Raw genomic sequence first — 18594 nt, forward strand, 5'->3', positions numbered from 1 at the left:
CTTTCAACCTTACAATTATGAATGGGGCCTAGGAATTGGCATTGAGGCCCCCCATACACATTGTATTGTCCGCTGATGGTGGTGGGCTTGGCCCACCTCGATGTAATGTAAGGATGACGGTGGTTCCAGCTTTTGTGTAGTGCCCGTACATCACAAATCATGGTTTCCATTCCCCCGGCTGTGACTGTCTGAACGTCTGCCCCCTACTGGAGCGACACCGGCTGTGACCGTCTGAACGTCGGCCCCTAGTGGAGCGACACCGGCTGTGACCGTCTGAACGTCGGCCCCTAGTGGAGCGACACCGGCTGTGACCGTCTGAACGTCGGCCCCTAGTGGAGCGACACCGGCTGTGACCGTCTGAACGTCGGCCCCTAGTGGAGCGACACCGGCTGTGACCGTCTGAACGTCGGCCCCTAGTGGAGCGACACCGGCTGTGACCGTCTGAACGTCGGCCCCTAGTGGAGCGACACCGGCTGTGACCGTCTGAACGTCGGCCCCTAGTGGAGCGACACCGGCTGTGACCGTCTGAACGTCGGCCCCTAGTGGAGCGACACCGGCTGTGACCGTCTGAACGTCGGCCCCTAGTGGAGCGACACCGGCTGTGACCGTCTGAACGTCGGCCCCTAGTGGAGCGACACCGGCTGTGACCGTCTGAACGTCGGCCCCTAGTGGAGCGACACCGGCTGTGACCGTCTGAACGTCGGCCCCTAGTGGAGCGACACCGGCTGTGATCCCTGGGGACGGACGAGCCGCACGATGGACGCTGCCGATGTGGAAACCTGTCATTTAGTTTTCTATGACAAATGGCTAACGCGTTGTTTCCTGGTGAATATGCGGTGAAGTGTCCAGGCCAGAAGCTGTCACAATCCGGCTGTCACCGAGCTGTGATGTTACGCGGTCACCTCTCCGGTCTGTGGCCGCTGGATCGGGGGATGTATGGCGGAGTGAGGGCGCATTATAGCGGATTGCCTGGGAAAGGTTTTGATGCCGGCAGAAAAGTCCATTGATTGCAACTCACACATATACGTCTGAAAGTGAAGGCGGAGAACTACCGAATCCGGAGAGGTCCGTAACATTTATTCCTGAGTAATGGCAGGTAGTCGCTGTGGGTCAGTATTGAAGGGAAGGGTTGTCATTTATTTATTTGACTCATTTAGCGCTAAATAATTTCTCAGTGCTCTACAGATGTGACCATCACTGTCCCCATTGGGGCTCACAATTTGAATCCCTCATCATTAGATCTTTGGAGTGTGGGGGTAATCTCAAGAAACCCATAGAAACACGGCGAACACGGAGACTCCCTGCAAATGTCCTTGAGCCGCTGTGCGAGCCGCTGGGCTATGGGCTGAGCCGCCGGGCTATGGGCTGAGCCGCCGGGCTATGGGCTGAGCCGCCGGGCTATGGGCTGAGCCGCCGGGCTATGGGCTGAGCCGCCGGGCTATGGTGCGAGCCGCCGGGCTATGGTGCGAGCCGCCGGGCTATGGTGCGAGCCGCCGGGCTATGGTGCGAGCCGCCGGGCTATGGTGCGAGCCGCCGGGCTATGGTGCGAGCCGCCGGGCTATGGTGCGAGCCGCCGGGCTATGGTGCGAGCCGCCGGGCTATGGTGCGAGCCGCCGGGCTATGGTGCGAGCCGCCGGGCTATGGTGCGAGCCGCCGGGCTACGGGCTGAGCCGCCGGGCTACGGGCTGAGCCGCCGGGCTACGGGCTGAGCTATCCGCTGAGCCGCCGTGCTGCACATACTTATACGATGTTATTGCGCCATAGGGTTGTAGAGGTCACTAACCATCTGACCTATCACTCCTCCAAGTCTCCCCCAAGTCAGCGCTGCCTCCCTGCTGTTGCTTCACTCTTTGACTGGTGGCAGCAGTGACGTGACATCTAAAGAGCATATCACCACTGCAGCCAATCAATGAGCTCGGCAGCTTGTGCCGTTACAGCCGTTGAGGCCACTGATTGAATGCAGCGTTTATGAGCGAGTGCTGCCGCTGTGCATAGGACATCACCAGAACAGCGCAGGACCCAGCGAGGGCGAGCTACAGCTCAATCTGTATCTTGTGGTACAATGATATTTTAATATTGACAGCCCCTTTAAGGGCATGTATTCAGTGTACCGCCATATGGGTATGTAGTGTATGTATGTATGTAGTGTATGTATCTGTGTATGTAGTGTATGTATCTGTGTATGTATGTATGTATCTGTGTATGTAGTGTATGTATGTATGTAGTGTATGCATCTGTGTATGTAGTGTATGTATCTGTGTATGTAGTGTATGTATCTGTGTATGTAGTGTATGTATCTGTGTATGTAGTGTATGTATCTGTGTATGTATGTATGTATCTGTGTATGTAGTGTATGTATGTAGTGTATGTATCTGTGTATGTATGTATGTATGTATCTGTGTATGTAGTGTATGTATGTATGTAGTGTATGCATCTGTGTATGTAGTGTATGTATCTGTGTATGTATGTATGTAGTGTGTGTATGTAGTGTATGTATGTAGTGTGTGTATGTATGTAGTGTATGTAGTGAATGTATGTAGTGTATGTAGTGAATGTATGTAGTGAATGTATGTAGTGTATGTATGTAGTGTGTGTATGTAGTGTGTGTATGTAGTGTATGTATGTAGTGTATGTATGTAGTGTGTGTATGTAGTGTATGTATCTGTGTATGTATGTATCTGTGTATGTAGTGTATGTATGTATGTAGTGTATGCATCTGTGTATGTATCTGTGTATGTAGTGCATGTATCTGTGTATGTATGTATGTATCTGTGTATGTAGTGTATGTATGTATGTAGTGTATGCATCTGTGTATGTAGTGTATGTATCTATGTATGTATGTATGTATGTAGTGTATGTATGTATGTAGTGTGTGTATGTAGTGTATGTATGTAGTGTGTGTAAGTATGTAGTGTGTGTATGTAGTGTATGTAGTGTATATATGTAGTGTATGTATGTAGTGTGTGTATGTAGTGTATGTAGTGTATGTATGTAGTGTATGTAGTGTGTGTATGTAATGTATGTATGTATGTATGTGTATGTATGTAGTGTGTGTATGTAGTGTATGTACTGCCTACTTGTCAGACTTGTAATTCTTGTACCATGTGTCCAGCGATCGCCTATCTTGGTGCACGTGTCCAGCGATCGCCTATCTTGGTGCACGTGTCCAGCGATCGCCTATCTTGGTGCACGTGTCCAGGGATCGCCTATCTTGGTGCATGTGTCCAGCGATCGCCTATCTTGGTGCATGTGTCCAGGGATCGCCTATCTTGGTGCACATGTCCAGCGATCGCCTATCTTGGTGCACGTGTCCAGGGATCGCCTATCTTGGTGCACGTGTCCAGCGATCGCCTATCTTGGTGCACGTGTCCAGCGATCGCCTATCTTGGTGCACGTGTCCAGGGATCGCCTATCTTGGTGCACGTGTCCAGCGATCGCCTATCTTGGTGCACGTGTCCAGCGATCGCCTATCTTGGTGCACGTGTCCAGGGATCGCCTATCTTGGTGCACGTGTCCAGGGATCGCCTATCTTGGTGCACGTGTCCAGCGATCGCCTATCTTGGTGCACGTGTCCAGCGATCGCCTATCTTGGTGCACGTGTCCAGCGATCGCCTATCTTGGTGCACGTGTCCAGGGATCGCCTATCTTGGTGCACGTGTCCAGCGATCGCCTATCTTGGTGCACGTGTCCAGCGATCGCCTATCTTGGTGCATGTGTCCAGCGATCGCCTATCTTGGTGCATGTGTCCAGCGATCGCCTATCTTGGTGCACGTGTCCAGCGATCGCCTATCTTGGTGCATGTGTCCAGCGATCGCCTATCTTGGTGCACGTGTCCAGGGATCGCCTATCTTGGTGCACGTGTCCAGGGATCGCCTATCTTGGTGCACGTGTCCAGTGATCGCCTATCTTGGTGCACGTGTCCAGCGATCGCCTATCTTGGTGCACGTGTCCAGCGATCGCCTATCTTGGTGCACGTGTCCAGCGATCGCCTATCTTGGTGCACGTGTCCAGCGATCGCCTATCTTGGTGCACGTGTCCAGCGATCGCCTATCTTGGTGCACGTGTCCAGCGATCGCCTATCTTGGTGCACGTGTCCAGCGATCGCCTATCTTGGTGCACGTGTCCAGCGATCGCCTATCTTGGTGCACGTGTCCAGCGATCGCCTATCTTGGTGCACGTGTCCAGCGATCGCCTATCTTGGTGCACGTGTCCAGCGATCGCCTATCTTGGTGCACGTGTCCAGGGATCGCCTATCTTGGTGCACGTGTCCAGGGATCGCCTATCTTGGTGCACGTGTCCAGGGATCGCCTATCTTGGTGCATGTGTCCAGCGATCGCCTATCTTGGTGCATGTGTCCAGCGATCGCCTATCTTGGTGCATGTGTCCAGCGATCGCCTATCTTGGTGCACGTGTCCAGCGATCGCCTATCTTGGTGCACGTGTCCAGCGATCGCCTATCTTGGCGCACGTGTCCAGCGATCGCCTATCTTGGCGCACGTGTCCAGCGATCGCCTATCTTGGCGCACGTGTTCAGCGATCGCCTATCTTGGCGCACGTGTTCAGCGATCGCCTATCTTGGTGCACGTGTCCAGCGATCGCCTATCTTGGTGCACGTGTCCAGCGATCGCCTATCTTGGTGCACGTGTCCAGGGATCGCCTATCTTGGTGCACGTGTCCAGCGATCGCCTATCTTGGCGCACGTGTCCAGCGATCGCCTATCTTGGTGCACGTGTCCAGCGATCGCCTATCTTGGTGCACGTGTCCAGGGATCGCCTATCTTGGTGCATGTGTCCAGCGATCGCCTATCTTGGTGCATGTGTCCAGGGATCGCCTATCTTGGTGCACATGTCCAGCGATCGCCTATCTTGGTGCACGTGTCCAGGGATCGCCTATCTTGGTGCACGTGTCCAGCGATCGCCTATCTTGGTGCACGTGTCCAGCGATCGCCTATCTTGGTGCACGTGTCCAGGGATCGCCTATCTTGGTGCACGTGTCCAGCGATCGCCTATCTTGGTGCACGTGTCCAGCGATCGCCTATCTTGGTGCACGTGTCCAGGGATCGCCTATCTTGGTGCACGTGTCCAGGGATCGCCTATCTTGGTGCACGTGTCCAGCGATCGCCTATCTTGGTGCACGTGTCCAGCGATCGCCTATCTTGGTGCACGTGTCCAGCGATCGCCTATCTTGGTGCACGTGTCCAGGGATCGCCTATCTTGGTGCACGTGTCCAGCGATCGCCTATCTTGGTGCACGTGTCCAGCGATCGCCTATCTTGGTGCATGTGTCCAGCGATCGCCTATCTTGGTGCATGTGTCCAGCGATCGCCTATCTTGGTGCACGTGTCCAGCGATCGCCTATCTTGGTGCATGTGTCCAGCGATCGCCTATCTTGGTGCACGTGTCCAGGGATCGCCTATCTTGGTGCACGTGTCCAGGGATCGCCTATCTTGGTGCACGTGTCCAGTGATCGCCTATCTTGGTGCACGTGTCCAGCGATCGCCTATCTTGGTGCACGTGTCCAGCGATCGCCTATCTTGGTGCACGTGTCCAGCGATCGCCTATCTTGGTGCACGTGTCCAGCGATCGCCTATCTTGGTGCACGTGTCCAGCGATCGCCTATCTTGGTGCACGTGTCCAGCGATCGCCTATCTTGGTGCACGTGTCCAGCGATCGCCTATCTTGGTGCACGTGTCCAGCGATCGCCTATCTTGGTGCACGTGTCCAGCGATCGCCTATCTTGGTGCACGTGTCCAGCGATCGCCTATCTTGGTGCACGTGTCCAGCGATCGCCTATCTTGGTGCACGTGTCCAGGGATCGCCTATCTTGGTGCACGTGTCCAGGGATCGCCTATCTTGGTGCACGTGTCCAGGGATCGCCTATCTTGGTGCATGTGTCCAGCGATCGCCTATCTTGGTGCATGTGTCCAGCGATCGCCTATCTTGGTGCATGTGTCCAGCGATCGCCTATCTTGGTGCACGTGTCCAGCGATCGCCTATCTTGGTGCACGTGTCCAGCGATCGCCTATCTTGGCGCACGTGTCCAGCGATCGCCTATCTTGGCGCACGTGTCCAGCGATCGCCTATCTTGGCGCACGTGTTCAGCGATCGCCTATCTTGGCGCACGTGTTCAGCGATCGCCTATCTTGGTGCACGTGTCCAGCGATCGCCTATCTTGGTGCACGTGTCCAGCGATCGCCTATCTTGGTGCACGTGTCCAGGGATCGCCTATCTTGGTGCACGTGTCCAGCGATCGCCTATCTTGGCGCACGTGTTCAGCGATCGCCTATCTTGGCGCACGTGTTCAGCGATCGCCTATCTTGGCGCACGTGTTCAGCGATCGCCTATCTTGGTGCATGTGTCCAGCGATCGCCTATCTTGGTGCATGTGTCCAGCGATCGCCTATCTTGGTGCACGTGTCCAGGGATCGCCTATCTTGGTGCACGTGTCCAGCGATCGCCTATCTTGGTGCACGTGTTCAGCGATCGCCTATCTTGGTGCACGTGTCCAGCGATCGCCTATCTTGGTGCACGTGTCCAGGGATCGCCTATCTTGGTGCACGTGTCCAGCGATCGCCTATCTTGGTGCACGTGTTCAGCGATCGCCTATCTTGGTGCATGTGTCCAGCGATCGCCTATCTTGGTGCATGTGTCCAGCGTATGGTGACAGTGGCCTGATCACCAGCAGGGGGTGCTGCGAGCTTAGATATTGCCGGCCGCAGGAGGACGACCGCAGCATTTTGTTGCTTAGTTAGAAGAGTTCATATAATTATTTTATTGTTGTGCAAAAAAAATAATTTGCACATAATGTGAATATCCACAATTTGTCAAATGTCCCATAATCCAAATGGATCGGTGAGGAAAAAACAAAATCCCCATCAGCCGTGCGTGAATCTCTCTGCGGGTCGATGGTAAAAGGGGCTTTGATTTATTTTTATATTTTTTTTACGTTTAAAGGGGTTGTCCACTTCTAGAGCCCCCTCTTCTCACTTCGTTTCCCCCAATTTGGATGAGTCTATACTCCTCCGGGGTCGGGGCTCGCGTGCTGGGGCTCAGGTTGGGGCATCACTTGAACCCCGTGTCCAATCGTTTTTTGACAGGGTTAATTTCTTTTTCTTATCACAATTTGTATGAAAATTTTAAAAGCTAGATATTTTCAGATTGGGCTTTTTTAGATGCAGGCTTCGTGTTTCAGGAAACAACACATGTACCCACAGTCAGTTTGTAATTGTGGCGATCTACTAAGCCTGTGCATAGGTCATTGTGAAGGGAGGGGGAGCAGGTCAGCTGTGACAGCGCCTGTTGTGAATGGTGAACCCTGTGCTATCAGCTGTCTATACAGCGGTTACCTATCAATGTAACCCTGCCTCTGATGATAAGGAAACTGCTGTAAACTCTTAGGGTACCTTCACACTTAGCGATGCAGCAGCGATCCGACCAGCGATCTGACCTGGTCAGGATCGCTGCTGCATCGCTACATGGTCGCTGGTGAGCTGTCAAACAGGCAGATCTCACCAGCGACCAGTGACCAGCCCCCAGCCAGCAGCGACGTGCAAGCGACGCTGCGCTTGCAAGGAGCCGCCGTCTGGAAGCTGCGGAGACTGGTAACTAAGGTAAACATCGGGTATGGTTACCCGATGTTTACATTAGTTACCAGCGCACACCGCTTAGCTTTGCTCTCCTAGCTACAGTACACATCAGGTTAATTAACCCGATGTGTAATGCAGCTACATGTGCAGAGAGCAGGAGCCGGCAGCACAGGCAGTGTGAGAGCTGCGGAGGCTGGTAACTAAGGTAAATATCGGGTAACCACCTTGGTTACCCGATGTTTATCTTGGATACAGCTTACCTCAGCTGTCAGACGCCGGCTCCTGCTCCCTGCTCGCTTCATTTGTCGCTCTCTCGCTGACTGTCACACACAGCGATCTGTGTGTCACAGTGGGAGAGCGCCTTTGAAGAAAACGAACCAGGGCTGTGTGTAACGAGCAGCGATCTCGCAGCAGGGGCCAGATCCAGTGTCACACACAGCGAGATCGCTAATGAGGTCACTGCTGCGTCACAAAAAGCGTGACTCAGCAGCGATCTCGGCAGCGAGCTCGCTGTGTGTGAAGCACCCCTTAAGCCGGGTTTACACACTGCAACATCGCAAACGACATCGCTATAACCTCACCGGTTTTGTGACGTTACAGCGACCTCCCCAGCGACATTGCAGTGTGTGAAACACATCAGTGACCTGGCCCCTGCTGTGAAGTTGTGATCGCTACAAATCGTTCAGGACCATTCCTAGGTCCTTTGTTTCCCGCTGTGCAGCATGATCGCTAGAAAGTCTGTGTGTAAAGGGGACTTTACAGCGACTCCGCGGCTCTGTCTGTGTAGCGTCCTGATTAACGGTCACCGGTGAAGGATTCACCGGTGACCGCTAATCCCCCGAGTGACTGAAGTGTCCCCCCCCCTCTCATACTCACCGATCCCCAATCACCGGCGCTGCACGGCGTTCACACTGCTCCGGCGGCTTTTCCTTTTTTGAAAAAGCCGGCCGCTCATTAAACAATCTCGTATTCCCTGCTTTTCCCCGCCCACCGGCGCCTATGATTGGTTACAGTGAGACACGCCCCCACGCTGAGTGACAGGTGTCACACTGCACCCAATTACAGCAGCCGGTGGGTGGGTCTATACTGTGCAGTAAAATAAATAAATAAATAATTAAAAAATCCGGCGTGAGGTCCCCCCCATTTTAATACCAGCCAGATAAAGCCATACGGCTGAAGGCTGGTATTCTCAGGATGGGGAGCTCCACGTTATGGGGAGCCCCCCAGCCTAACAATATCAGCCAGCAGCCGCCCAGAATTGCCGCATACATTAGATGCAACAATTCTGGGACTGTACCCGGCTCTTCCCGATTTGCCCTGGTGCGTTGGCAAATCGGGGTAATAAGGAGTTATTGGCAGCCCATAGCTGCCAATAAGTCCTAGATTAATCATGTCAGGCGTCTCCACGAGACACCTTCCATGATTAATCTGTAAATTACAGTTAAACACACACCCGAAAAATCCTTTATTAGAAATAAAAAACACAAACACATTCCCTCATTACCAATTTATTACCCACAACAAAGCCCTCCATGTCCGGCGTACTCCACGGTCCTCCAGCGTCGCATCCAGCTCTGCTGCATGCAGGTGACAGGAGCAGCAGAAGACACAGCCGCTCCTGTCACCTGCACGCAGCTAATGAAGAGAGCCGTGTGATCGGCTGAGCTGTCACTGAGGTTACCTGGATCCAGCAGTGGATCCAGCGGTGGCCGCGGGTAAGTGACAGCTCAGCTGATCGCGCTACTCACCTCATTTGCTGCGTGGAGCTGACCGGAGCGGCGGTGAGTAGCGCGATCAGCTGAGCTGTCACTGAGGTTACCCGCGGCCACCGCTGGATCCAGGTAACCTCAGTGACAGCTCAGCCGATCACACGGCTCTCTTCATTAGCTGCGTGCAGGTGACAGGAGCGGCTGTGTCTTCTGCTGCTCCTGTCACCTCTATGCAGCAGAGCTGGAAGCGACGCTGGAGGACCGTGGATTACGCCGGACAAGGAGGGCTTTGTTGTGGGTAATAAATTGGTAATGAGGGAATTTGTTAGTGTTTTTTATTTCTAATAAAGGATTTTTCGGGTGTGTGTTTAACTGTAATTTACAGATTAATCATGGAAGGAATCTCGGGGAGACGCCTGACATGATTAATCTAGGACTTATTGGCAGCTATGGGCTGCCAATAACTCCTTATTACCCCGATTTGCCAACGCACCAGGGCAAATCGGGAAGAGCCGGGTACAGTCCCAGAACTGTCGCATCTAATGTATGCGGCAATTCTGGGCGGCTGCTGGCTGATATTGTTAGGCTGGGGGGCTCCCCATAACGTGGAGCTCCCCATCCTGAGAATACCAGCCTGCAGCCGTATGGCTTTATCTGGCTGGTATTAAAATAGGGGGGGACCGCACGCAGGATTTTTTAATTATTTATTTATTTATTTACACGGCACACAGAGCCGCGCGGCATTAAATGAAGTCGGGTGAAGTTCACCTGCTTTTTTGACACGTCCCCAACGACCAGCTAGTCGCTCTGCAGGTCCTGATCGCTGTTAGGTCGTTGGCCAGGTCTGCCTGTTTGACAGCTCACCAGAGACTTTGTAGCGATCCCGGCTAGGTTGAGATCGCAGGTTGGATCGCTAGAAAGTCTCAGTGTGTAAACCCAGCTTTACACCAGGGCAGTCAGACCCCGGCAGTCCCATAGACAGTGAATGGCACAGCACGTGCGCACCACAGCGCCGCTCATACTCCGCAGTGCACGATCACAGACCAGGAGAAGGGGATCTTGTGATTACTATTACAGGACTATAGACTTACACCAGGGCAGTCAGACCCCGGCAGTCCCATAGACAGTGAATGGCACAGCACGTGCGCACCACAGCGCCGCTCATACTCCGCAGTGCACGATCACAGACCAGGAGAAGGGGATCTTGTGATTACTATTACAGGACTATAGACTTACACCAGGGCAGTCAGACCCCGGCAGTCCCATAGACAGTGAATGGCACAGCACGTGCGCTCCACAGCGCCGCTCATACTCCGCAGTGCACGATCACAGACCAGGAGAAGGGGATCTTGTGATTACTATTACAGGACTATAGACTTACACCAGGGCAGTCAGACCCCGGCAGTCCCATAGACAGTGAATGGCACAGCACGTGCGCACCACAGCGCCGCTCATACTCCGCAGTGCGCGATCACAGACCAGGAGAAGGGGATCTTGTGATTATAATTACAGGACTATAGACTTACACCAGGGCAGTCAGACCCCGGCAGTCCCATAGACAGTGAATGGCACAGCACGTGCACCACAGCGCCGCTCATACTCCGCAGTGCACGATCACAGACCAGGAGAAGGGGATCTTGTGATTACTATTACAGGACTATAGACTTACACCAGGGCAGTCAGACCCCGGCAGTCCCATAGACAGTGAATGGCACAGCACGTGCACCACAGCGCCGCTCATACTCCGCAGTGCACGATCACAGACCAGGAGAAGGGGATCTTGTGATTATAATTACAGGACTATAGACTTACACCAGGGCAGTCAGACCCCGGCAGTCCCATAGACAGTGAATGGCACAGCACGTGCACCACAGCGCCGCTCATACTCCGCAGTGCACGATCACAGACCAGGAGAAGGGGCCTTGTGATTATAATTACAGGACTATAGACTTACACCAGGGCAGTCAGACCCCGGCAGTCCCATAGACAGTGAATGGCACAGCACGTGCGCACCACAGCGCTGCTCATACTCCGCAGTGCGCGATCACAGACCAGGAGAAGGGGATCTTGTGATTACTATTACAGGACTATAGACTTACACCAGGGCAGTCAGACCCCGGCAGTCCCATAGACAGTGAATGGCACAGCACGTGCGCACCACAGCGCCGCTCATACTCCGCAGTGCGCGATCACAGACCAGGAGAAAGGGGATCTTGTGATTATAATTACAGGACTATAGACTTACACCAGGGCAGTCAGACCCCGGCAGTCCCATAGACAGTGAATGGCACAGCACGTGCGCACCACAGCGCCGCTCATACTCCGCAGTGCGCGATCACAGACCAGGAGAAAGGGGATCTTGTGATTATAATTACAGGACTATAGACTTACACCAGGGCAGTCAGACCCCGGCAGTCCCATAGACAGTGAATGGCACAGCACGTGCACCACAGCGCCGCTCATACTCCGCAGTGCACGATCACAGACCAGGAGAAGGGGATCTTGTGATTACTATTACAGGACTATAGACTTACACCAGGGCAGTCAGACCCCGGCAGTCCCATAGACAGTGAATGGCACAGCACGTGCGCTCCACAGCGCCGCTCATACTCCGCAGTGCACGATCACAGACCAGGAGAAGGGGATCTTGTGATTACTATTACAGGACTATAGACTTACACCAGGGCAGTCAGACCCCGGCAGTCCCATAGACAGTGAATGGCACAGCACGTGCGCACCACAGCGCCGCTCATACTCCGCAGTGCGCGATCACAGACCAGGAGAAGGGGATCTTGTGATTATAATTACAGGACTATAGACTTACACCAGGGCAGTCAGACCCCGGCAGTCCCATAGACAGTGAATGGCACAGCACGTGCGCACCACAGCGCCGCTCATACTCCGCAGTGCACGATCACAGACCAGGAGAAGGGGATCTTGTGATTATAATTACAGGACTATAGACTTACACCAGGGCAGTCAGACCCCGGCAGTCCCATAGACAGTGAATGGCACAGCACGTGCACCACAGCGCCGCTCATACTCCGCAGTGCACGATCACAGACCAGGAGAAGGGGATCTTGTGATTATAATTACAGGACTATAGACTTACACCAGGGCAGTCAGACCCCGGCAGTCCCATAGACAGTGAATGGCACAGCACGTGCGCACCACAGCGCTGCTCATACTCCGCAGTGCGCGATCACAGACCAGGAGAAGGGGATCTTGTGATTATAATTACAGGACTATAGACTTACACCAGGGCAGTCAGACCCCGGCAGTCCCATAGACAGTGAATGGCACAGCACGTGCGCACCACAGCGCCGCTCATACTCCGCAGTGCACGATCACAGACCAGGAGAAGGGGATCTTGTGATTACTATTACAGGACTATAGACTTACACCAGGGCAGTCAGACCCCGGCAGTCCCATAGACAGTGAATGGCACAGCACGTGCGCACCACAGCGCTGCTCATACTCCGCAGTGCGCGATCACAGACCAGGAGAAGGGGATCTTGTGATTACTATTACAGGACTATAGACTTACACCAGGGCAGTCAGACCCCGGCAGTCCCATAGACAGTGAATGGCACAGCACGTGCGCACCACAGCGCTGCTCATACTCCGCAGTGCGCGATCACAGACCAGGAGAAGGGGATCTTGTGATTACTATTACAGGACTATAGACTTACACCAGGGCAGTCAGACCCCGGCAGTCCCATAGACAGTGAATGGCACAGCACGTGCGCACCACAGCGCTGCTCATACTCCGCAGTGCGCGATCACAGACCAGGAGAAGGGGCCTTGTGATTATAATTACAGGACTATAGACTTACACCAGGGCAGTCAGACCCCGGCAGTCCCATAGACAGTGAATGGCACAGCACGTGCGCACCACAGCGCTGCTCATACTCCGCAGTGCACGATCACAGACCAGGAGAAGGGGCCTTGTGATTATAATTACAGGACTATAGACTTACACCAGGGCAGTCAGACCCCGGCAGTCCCATAGACAGTGAATGGCACAGCACGTGCGCACCACAGCGCTGCTCATACTCCGCAGTGCACGATCACAGACCAGGAGAAGGGGATCTTGTGATTACTATTACAGGACTATAGACTTACACCAGGGCAGTCAGACCCCGGCAGTCCCATAGACAGTGAATGGCACAGCACGTGCGCACCACAGCGCTGCTCATACTCCGCAGTGCGCGATCACAGACCAGGAGAAGGGGATCTTGTGATTACTATTACAGGACTATAGACTTACACCAGGGCAGTCAGACCCCGGCAGTCCCATAGACAGTGAATGGCACAGCACGTGCGCACCACAGCGCTGCTCATACTCCGCAGTGCACGATCACAGACCAGGAGAAGGGGATCTTGTGATTATAATTACAGGACTATAGACTTACACCAGGGCAGTCAGACCCCGGCAGTCCCATAGACAGTGAATGGCACAGCACGTGCGCACCACAGCGCTGCTCATACTCCGCAGTGCACGATCACAGACCAGGAGAAGGGGATCTTGTGATTATAATTACAGGACTATAGACTTACACCAGGGCAGTCAGACCCCGGCAGTCCCATAGACAGTGAATGGCACAGCACGTGCGCACCACAGCGCTGCTCATACTCCGCAGTGCGCGATCACAGACCAGGAGAAAGGGGCCTTGTGATTATAATTACAGGACTATAGACTTACACCAGGGCAGTCAGACCCCGGCAGTCCCATAGACAGTGAATGGCACAGCACGTGCGCACCACAGCGCTGCTCATACTCCGCAGTGCGCGATCACAGACCAGGAGAAGGGGATCTTGTGATTACTATTACAGGACTATAGACTTACACCAGGGCAGTCAGACCCCGGCAGTCCCATAGACAGTGAATGGCACAGCACGTGCGCACCACAGCGCTGCTCATACTCCGCAGTGCGCGATCACAGACCAGGAGAAAGGGGCCTTGTGATTATAATTACAGGACTATAGACTTACACCAGGGCAGTCAGACCCCGGCAGTCCCATAGACAGTGAATGGCACAGCACGTGCGCAACACAGCGCTGCTCATACTCCGCAGTGCGCGATCACAGACCAGGAGAAGGGGATCTTGTGATTACTATTACAGGACTATAGACTTACACCAGTGCAGTCAGACCCCGGCAGTCCCATAGACAGTGAATGGCACAGCACGTGCACCACAGCGCTGCTCATACTCCGCAGTGCGCGATCACAGACCAGGAGAAGGGGATCTTGTGATTAGAAGGGTATCACTATTCTGTGATGTTTTGATATTTTTTGTGTGCAAAACCCGCTTTAAGTTTGGGCCTTTTCTCAATGTCGGAGTGAACCTTCTGCGTTCAGCCGTCGCCCGAGACCGCGAGACGCGGAGGAGCTGAACAATGACACTAGTTCTTCGGTTAAATATAGAAAATAACTTCATTACCTTTGACCCAAAGCAATTCCCCTGGCGAGTCTGAGAGTCCCTCTGTCATCGGTCGCTGCGTGCGGTCACGAAGATGAATGGCGCTCAGTTCTCGGAATTACTATGAAACCTGCTTCTGCACACGCCAGTAATGTGCGAACCTCTTGTTGTTCTGTGGATGTCATGTCTTTTACTTTCGGTAATTTTGACTGCTGATACCATTTTGTGTCCTTTATTACAGTATGAAAATGATGCTTTTACTTCTATGGAGATGAGATGAACAAAGTTGTTCACTCGCTGCAGAGAGGGATCAAGCACTAATGGTGCTGGAAGAATGGACCTAATGAATGGCCAGCCGAGCATCACTGCTCTCACCGCGAATGCTTCAGAGGTGAGGCAACACAAGATTCCACCGGGTTCCAAGCAAAGATCATTCATTTGTACGCCAAGGGACAAAGTGTCTCCTGGAAGCTGAGATGTCTTGGTACTGTTTATCTGACCACATATTATTTTCCTTTTTTCTTTTCTACTTTTTTACAGAAAAGCAGCAGCTCAGAATCGCTGAGCGACAAAGACTCTGCTGCCCTGAAGAAAAGCTTTGATGCGGTCGTATTTGACGTCCTCATGGTCACTCCGGAGGAATATGCTGTAAGAGGGTTTATGTCGCTGTCTATCCCTGAGCGAAACCATTAAGCCTTTACCCAGTCGCCCCTTATAATTTGTGGTCTTTTCAGGAATCATTGCCCCAATCTCTGAGCGGACCTCTATGGACATATTTTTAAAATGGAAAATGATTTTTACATATGTTAGTGCTTACCTTTTGTTAAAGGGGTTGTCCTAAACTAAAGGGTTAATTACTCTGTGGTTATCATTGCCGGACTAGATACTTATGTGCAGGGTAGTCCGAGGCGATCCCTGCAGTCCTATACATAATGAATGGAGCTGCACAGAACTCATTGCCGGTAATTTTGGTTTTGACATTGTGACGTCACACGAGCCCCATGTCCGATCACCACTGAGCTCTCGCCGCACTTTCAGACCAAATGAGCAATCAAAATGAAGTGAGTGGCAGCCACAGTGTCACTTCTTATTGATGTATTTTATCTGAAGGCATGGCGACAGAGGCCGGCGGGGCTCGTATGATGTCACAATGTCACGTGGGTCCTGAACCAAAATTACCGTCCGTGCTGGTACAGGGGAAACAAGTGGAATCAGAAGGGGTAGTCGTAGTAGGGACATCTCCTTAAATTATACTGCCATAAGTTTAAGGGAATCAGTCACCAGGTTTTTGCTCCCCCTTCTGAGAGCAGCATAATGTAGAGACAGAGACCCTGATTCCAGCGATGTCACTTAATTTTGATAAAATCAATGTTTTATCTGCTTCAGATCTAGCAGTTATACAAAGCTCATGAATATGCTGGACTACCTGCAGCACGCCAAGTAGTCCTGTAATAATCTACTGCTGATTAAACAGTGATTTTATCACACGTACACTAAGCAGCTCAGTAAGTGACACATCACTGGAATCAGGATCTCTGCCCCTAAGTTATTCTGTTCTCAGATTAGGTGAGAAAACCCTGGTAACACATTTCCTTTATGGCTGCAATTTATATATCCTCTGTTCATTTTCAGACCCCAAGATGCAGTTTGCAGCTTTATCCTAATTTTAAGCCTTTTCTCTTGTTGGCAGTATCCTTCCCCATAATATAGTCGGAAGTGAGCTCTGTGTATATCCTGTATACTGCTCTCTTCATTAGCTCCTAAATCATTACAGGTCTCTTCTGCACAGATGTCCTGTTCATGTGCTTTCCTCCTTTTCTGCAGCCTCTTTCCCCTCTGCCCTCCCTGAGCCTTTACACGCTTTCTCCCCTGTCCATACTGTGGAGATCTGTTTACCCTTCTGTCTCCCTGCTGATACCCCTAACACTGGTAAGAGGGAGTACAGAAGTCAGAATTGAGCTGGATCTCTGATGGATGGATTTGTATCTATTTTGCAAAAGTGCTGCGCTAGGACAGAGACACAATCTTGTTGAACAGTTCTGCACATTGATGAAGCACCTCGTCATTGCACCGCTTACATGATGATCTCTCTGGGGAATGCAGGCGCTTTACATCAGACGCATTGGAATCTGCGCGCTTCTTCCTCCACTCTGTCCTGAGAATTGACAGCAAACATCTGCTGGCGTCCAGGTGTTGTCTTTTTGGATGAAACCTCCGTCATTCTTGGACAGCGGAGCTTACTCCCATGAAGCTGTTTTTTGGCTCCATCCCGTCCTATGGTGTGATGAACAGACCTAAGCCGTGACCACAGAGACGCATGGAGACGTTCTGTCACTTCTCGGACGAGTTGGCGCTTTTATACATTTGGAGCCTGGCCACTTTTTTGGCCGATCTCAGGAGCTCCACAGCCTGACAATTTGTATCTAGCAACAACCTCTCCTGGACCAGAAATGAGCTGCACATGCAATGGGATGGGATTTACCGGATTCTTCAGACCAGAAGACGCACCGGACCATAAGACGCACCGGACCAGAAGACGCGCACCGGACCAGAAGACGCACCGGACCAGAAGACGCACCGGACCAGAAGACGCACCGGACCAGAAGACGCACCGGACCAGAAGACGCACCGGACCAGAAGACGCACCGGACCAGAAGACGCACCGGACCAGAAGACGCACCCGACCAGAAGACGCACCCGACCAGAAGACGCACCCGACCAGAAGACGCACCCGACCAGAAGACGCACCGGACCAGAAGACGCACCGGACCAGAAGACGCACCGGACCAGAAGACGCACCGGACCAGAAGACGCACCGGACCAGAAGACGCACCGGACCAGAAGACGCACCGGACCAGAAGACGCACCGGACCAGAAGACGCACCGGACCAGAAGACGCACCGGACCAGAAGACGCACCGGACCAGAAGACGCACCCGACCAGAAGACGCACCCGACCAGAAGACGCACCCTGGTTTTAGAGGAGGAAAATAGGAAAATAAAATTTTAAGCAAAAAATGTGGTCATGACACTGTTATGGGGCAAGGATCTGCTGCTGACACTGTCATGGGGTAATGTCCCCAAATTCTCTGCTAAGGTACCCCATCCTGGTAATGATCCTCCTGCCTTGTATATATACCCCATCCTGGTATATGCCCTTATCCTGCTATATACTGCCATCCTGCTGTATACTGCCATCCTGCTGTATACTGCCATCCTGCTGTATACTGCCATCCTGCTGTATACTGCCATCCTGCTGTATACTGCCATCCTGCTGTATACTGCCATCCTGCTGTATACTGCCATCCTGCTGTATACTGCCATCCTGCTGTATACTGCCATCCTGCTGTATACTGCCATCCTGCTGTATACTGCCATCCTGCTGTATACTGCCATCCTGCTGTATACACCCACCCTGCTGTATACACCCACCCTGCTGTATACACCCACCCTGCTGTATACACTCACCCTGCCGTATACACTCACCCTGCCGTATACACCCACCCTGCCGTATACACCCACCCTGCCGTATACACTCACCCTGCCGTATACACCCACCCTGCCGTATACACCCACCCTGCCGTATACACCCACCCTGCCGTATACACCCACCCTGCCGTATACACCCACCCTGCCGTATACACCCACCCTGCCGTATACACCCACCCTGCCGTATACACCCACCCTGCCGTATACACCCACCCTGCCGTATACACCCACCCTGCCGTATACACCCACCCTGCCGTATACACCCACCCTGCCGTATACACCCACCCTGCCGTATACACCCACCCTGGTATATGGCATGTATTCTGTATCACACACAAAAAAAACCCCCAAAAAACGTTTATACTCACCTTTCCTCGCTCCATACAGCATTG

General features: G+C 52.8%; 1 protein-coding gene across 1 annotated transcript in view; it reads left to right on the forward strand.

Moving 5' to 3' along the window:
* The window catches only part of LOC142250102 (ras-specific guanine nucleotide-releasing factor RalGPS1-like), a 203531-nt gene that overhangs the window by 128956 nt on the left and 55981 nt on the right, over positions 1–18594 (forward strand). The window contains exons 2-3 of the mRNA XM_075322166.1: positions 14956–15105; positions 15255–15362. Coding sequence (XP_075178281.1) covers positions 15049–15105; positions 15255–15362 — 165 coding nt within the window. The 5' untranslated portion in view covers positions 14956–15048. The remainder of the gene's footprint in view (positions 1–14955; positions 15106–15254; positions 15363–18594) is intronic.

The sequence above is a fragment of the Anomaloglossus baeobatrachus genome, chromosome 8, assembly GCF_048569485.1.
Source record: "Anomaloglossus baeobatrachus isolate aAnoBae1 chromosome 8, aAnoBae1.hap1, whole genome shotgun sequence".
Classification (NCBI taxonomy): Eukaryota; Metazoa; Chordata; class Amphibia; order Anura; family Aromobatidae; genus Anomaloglossus; species Anomaloglossus baeobatrachus.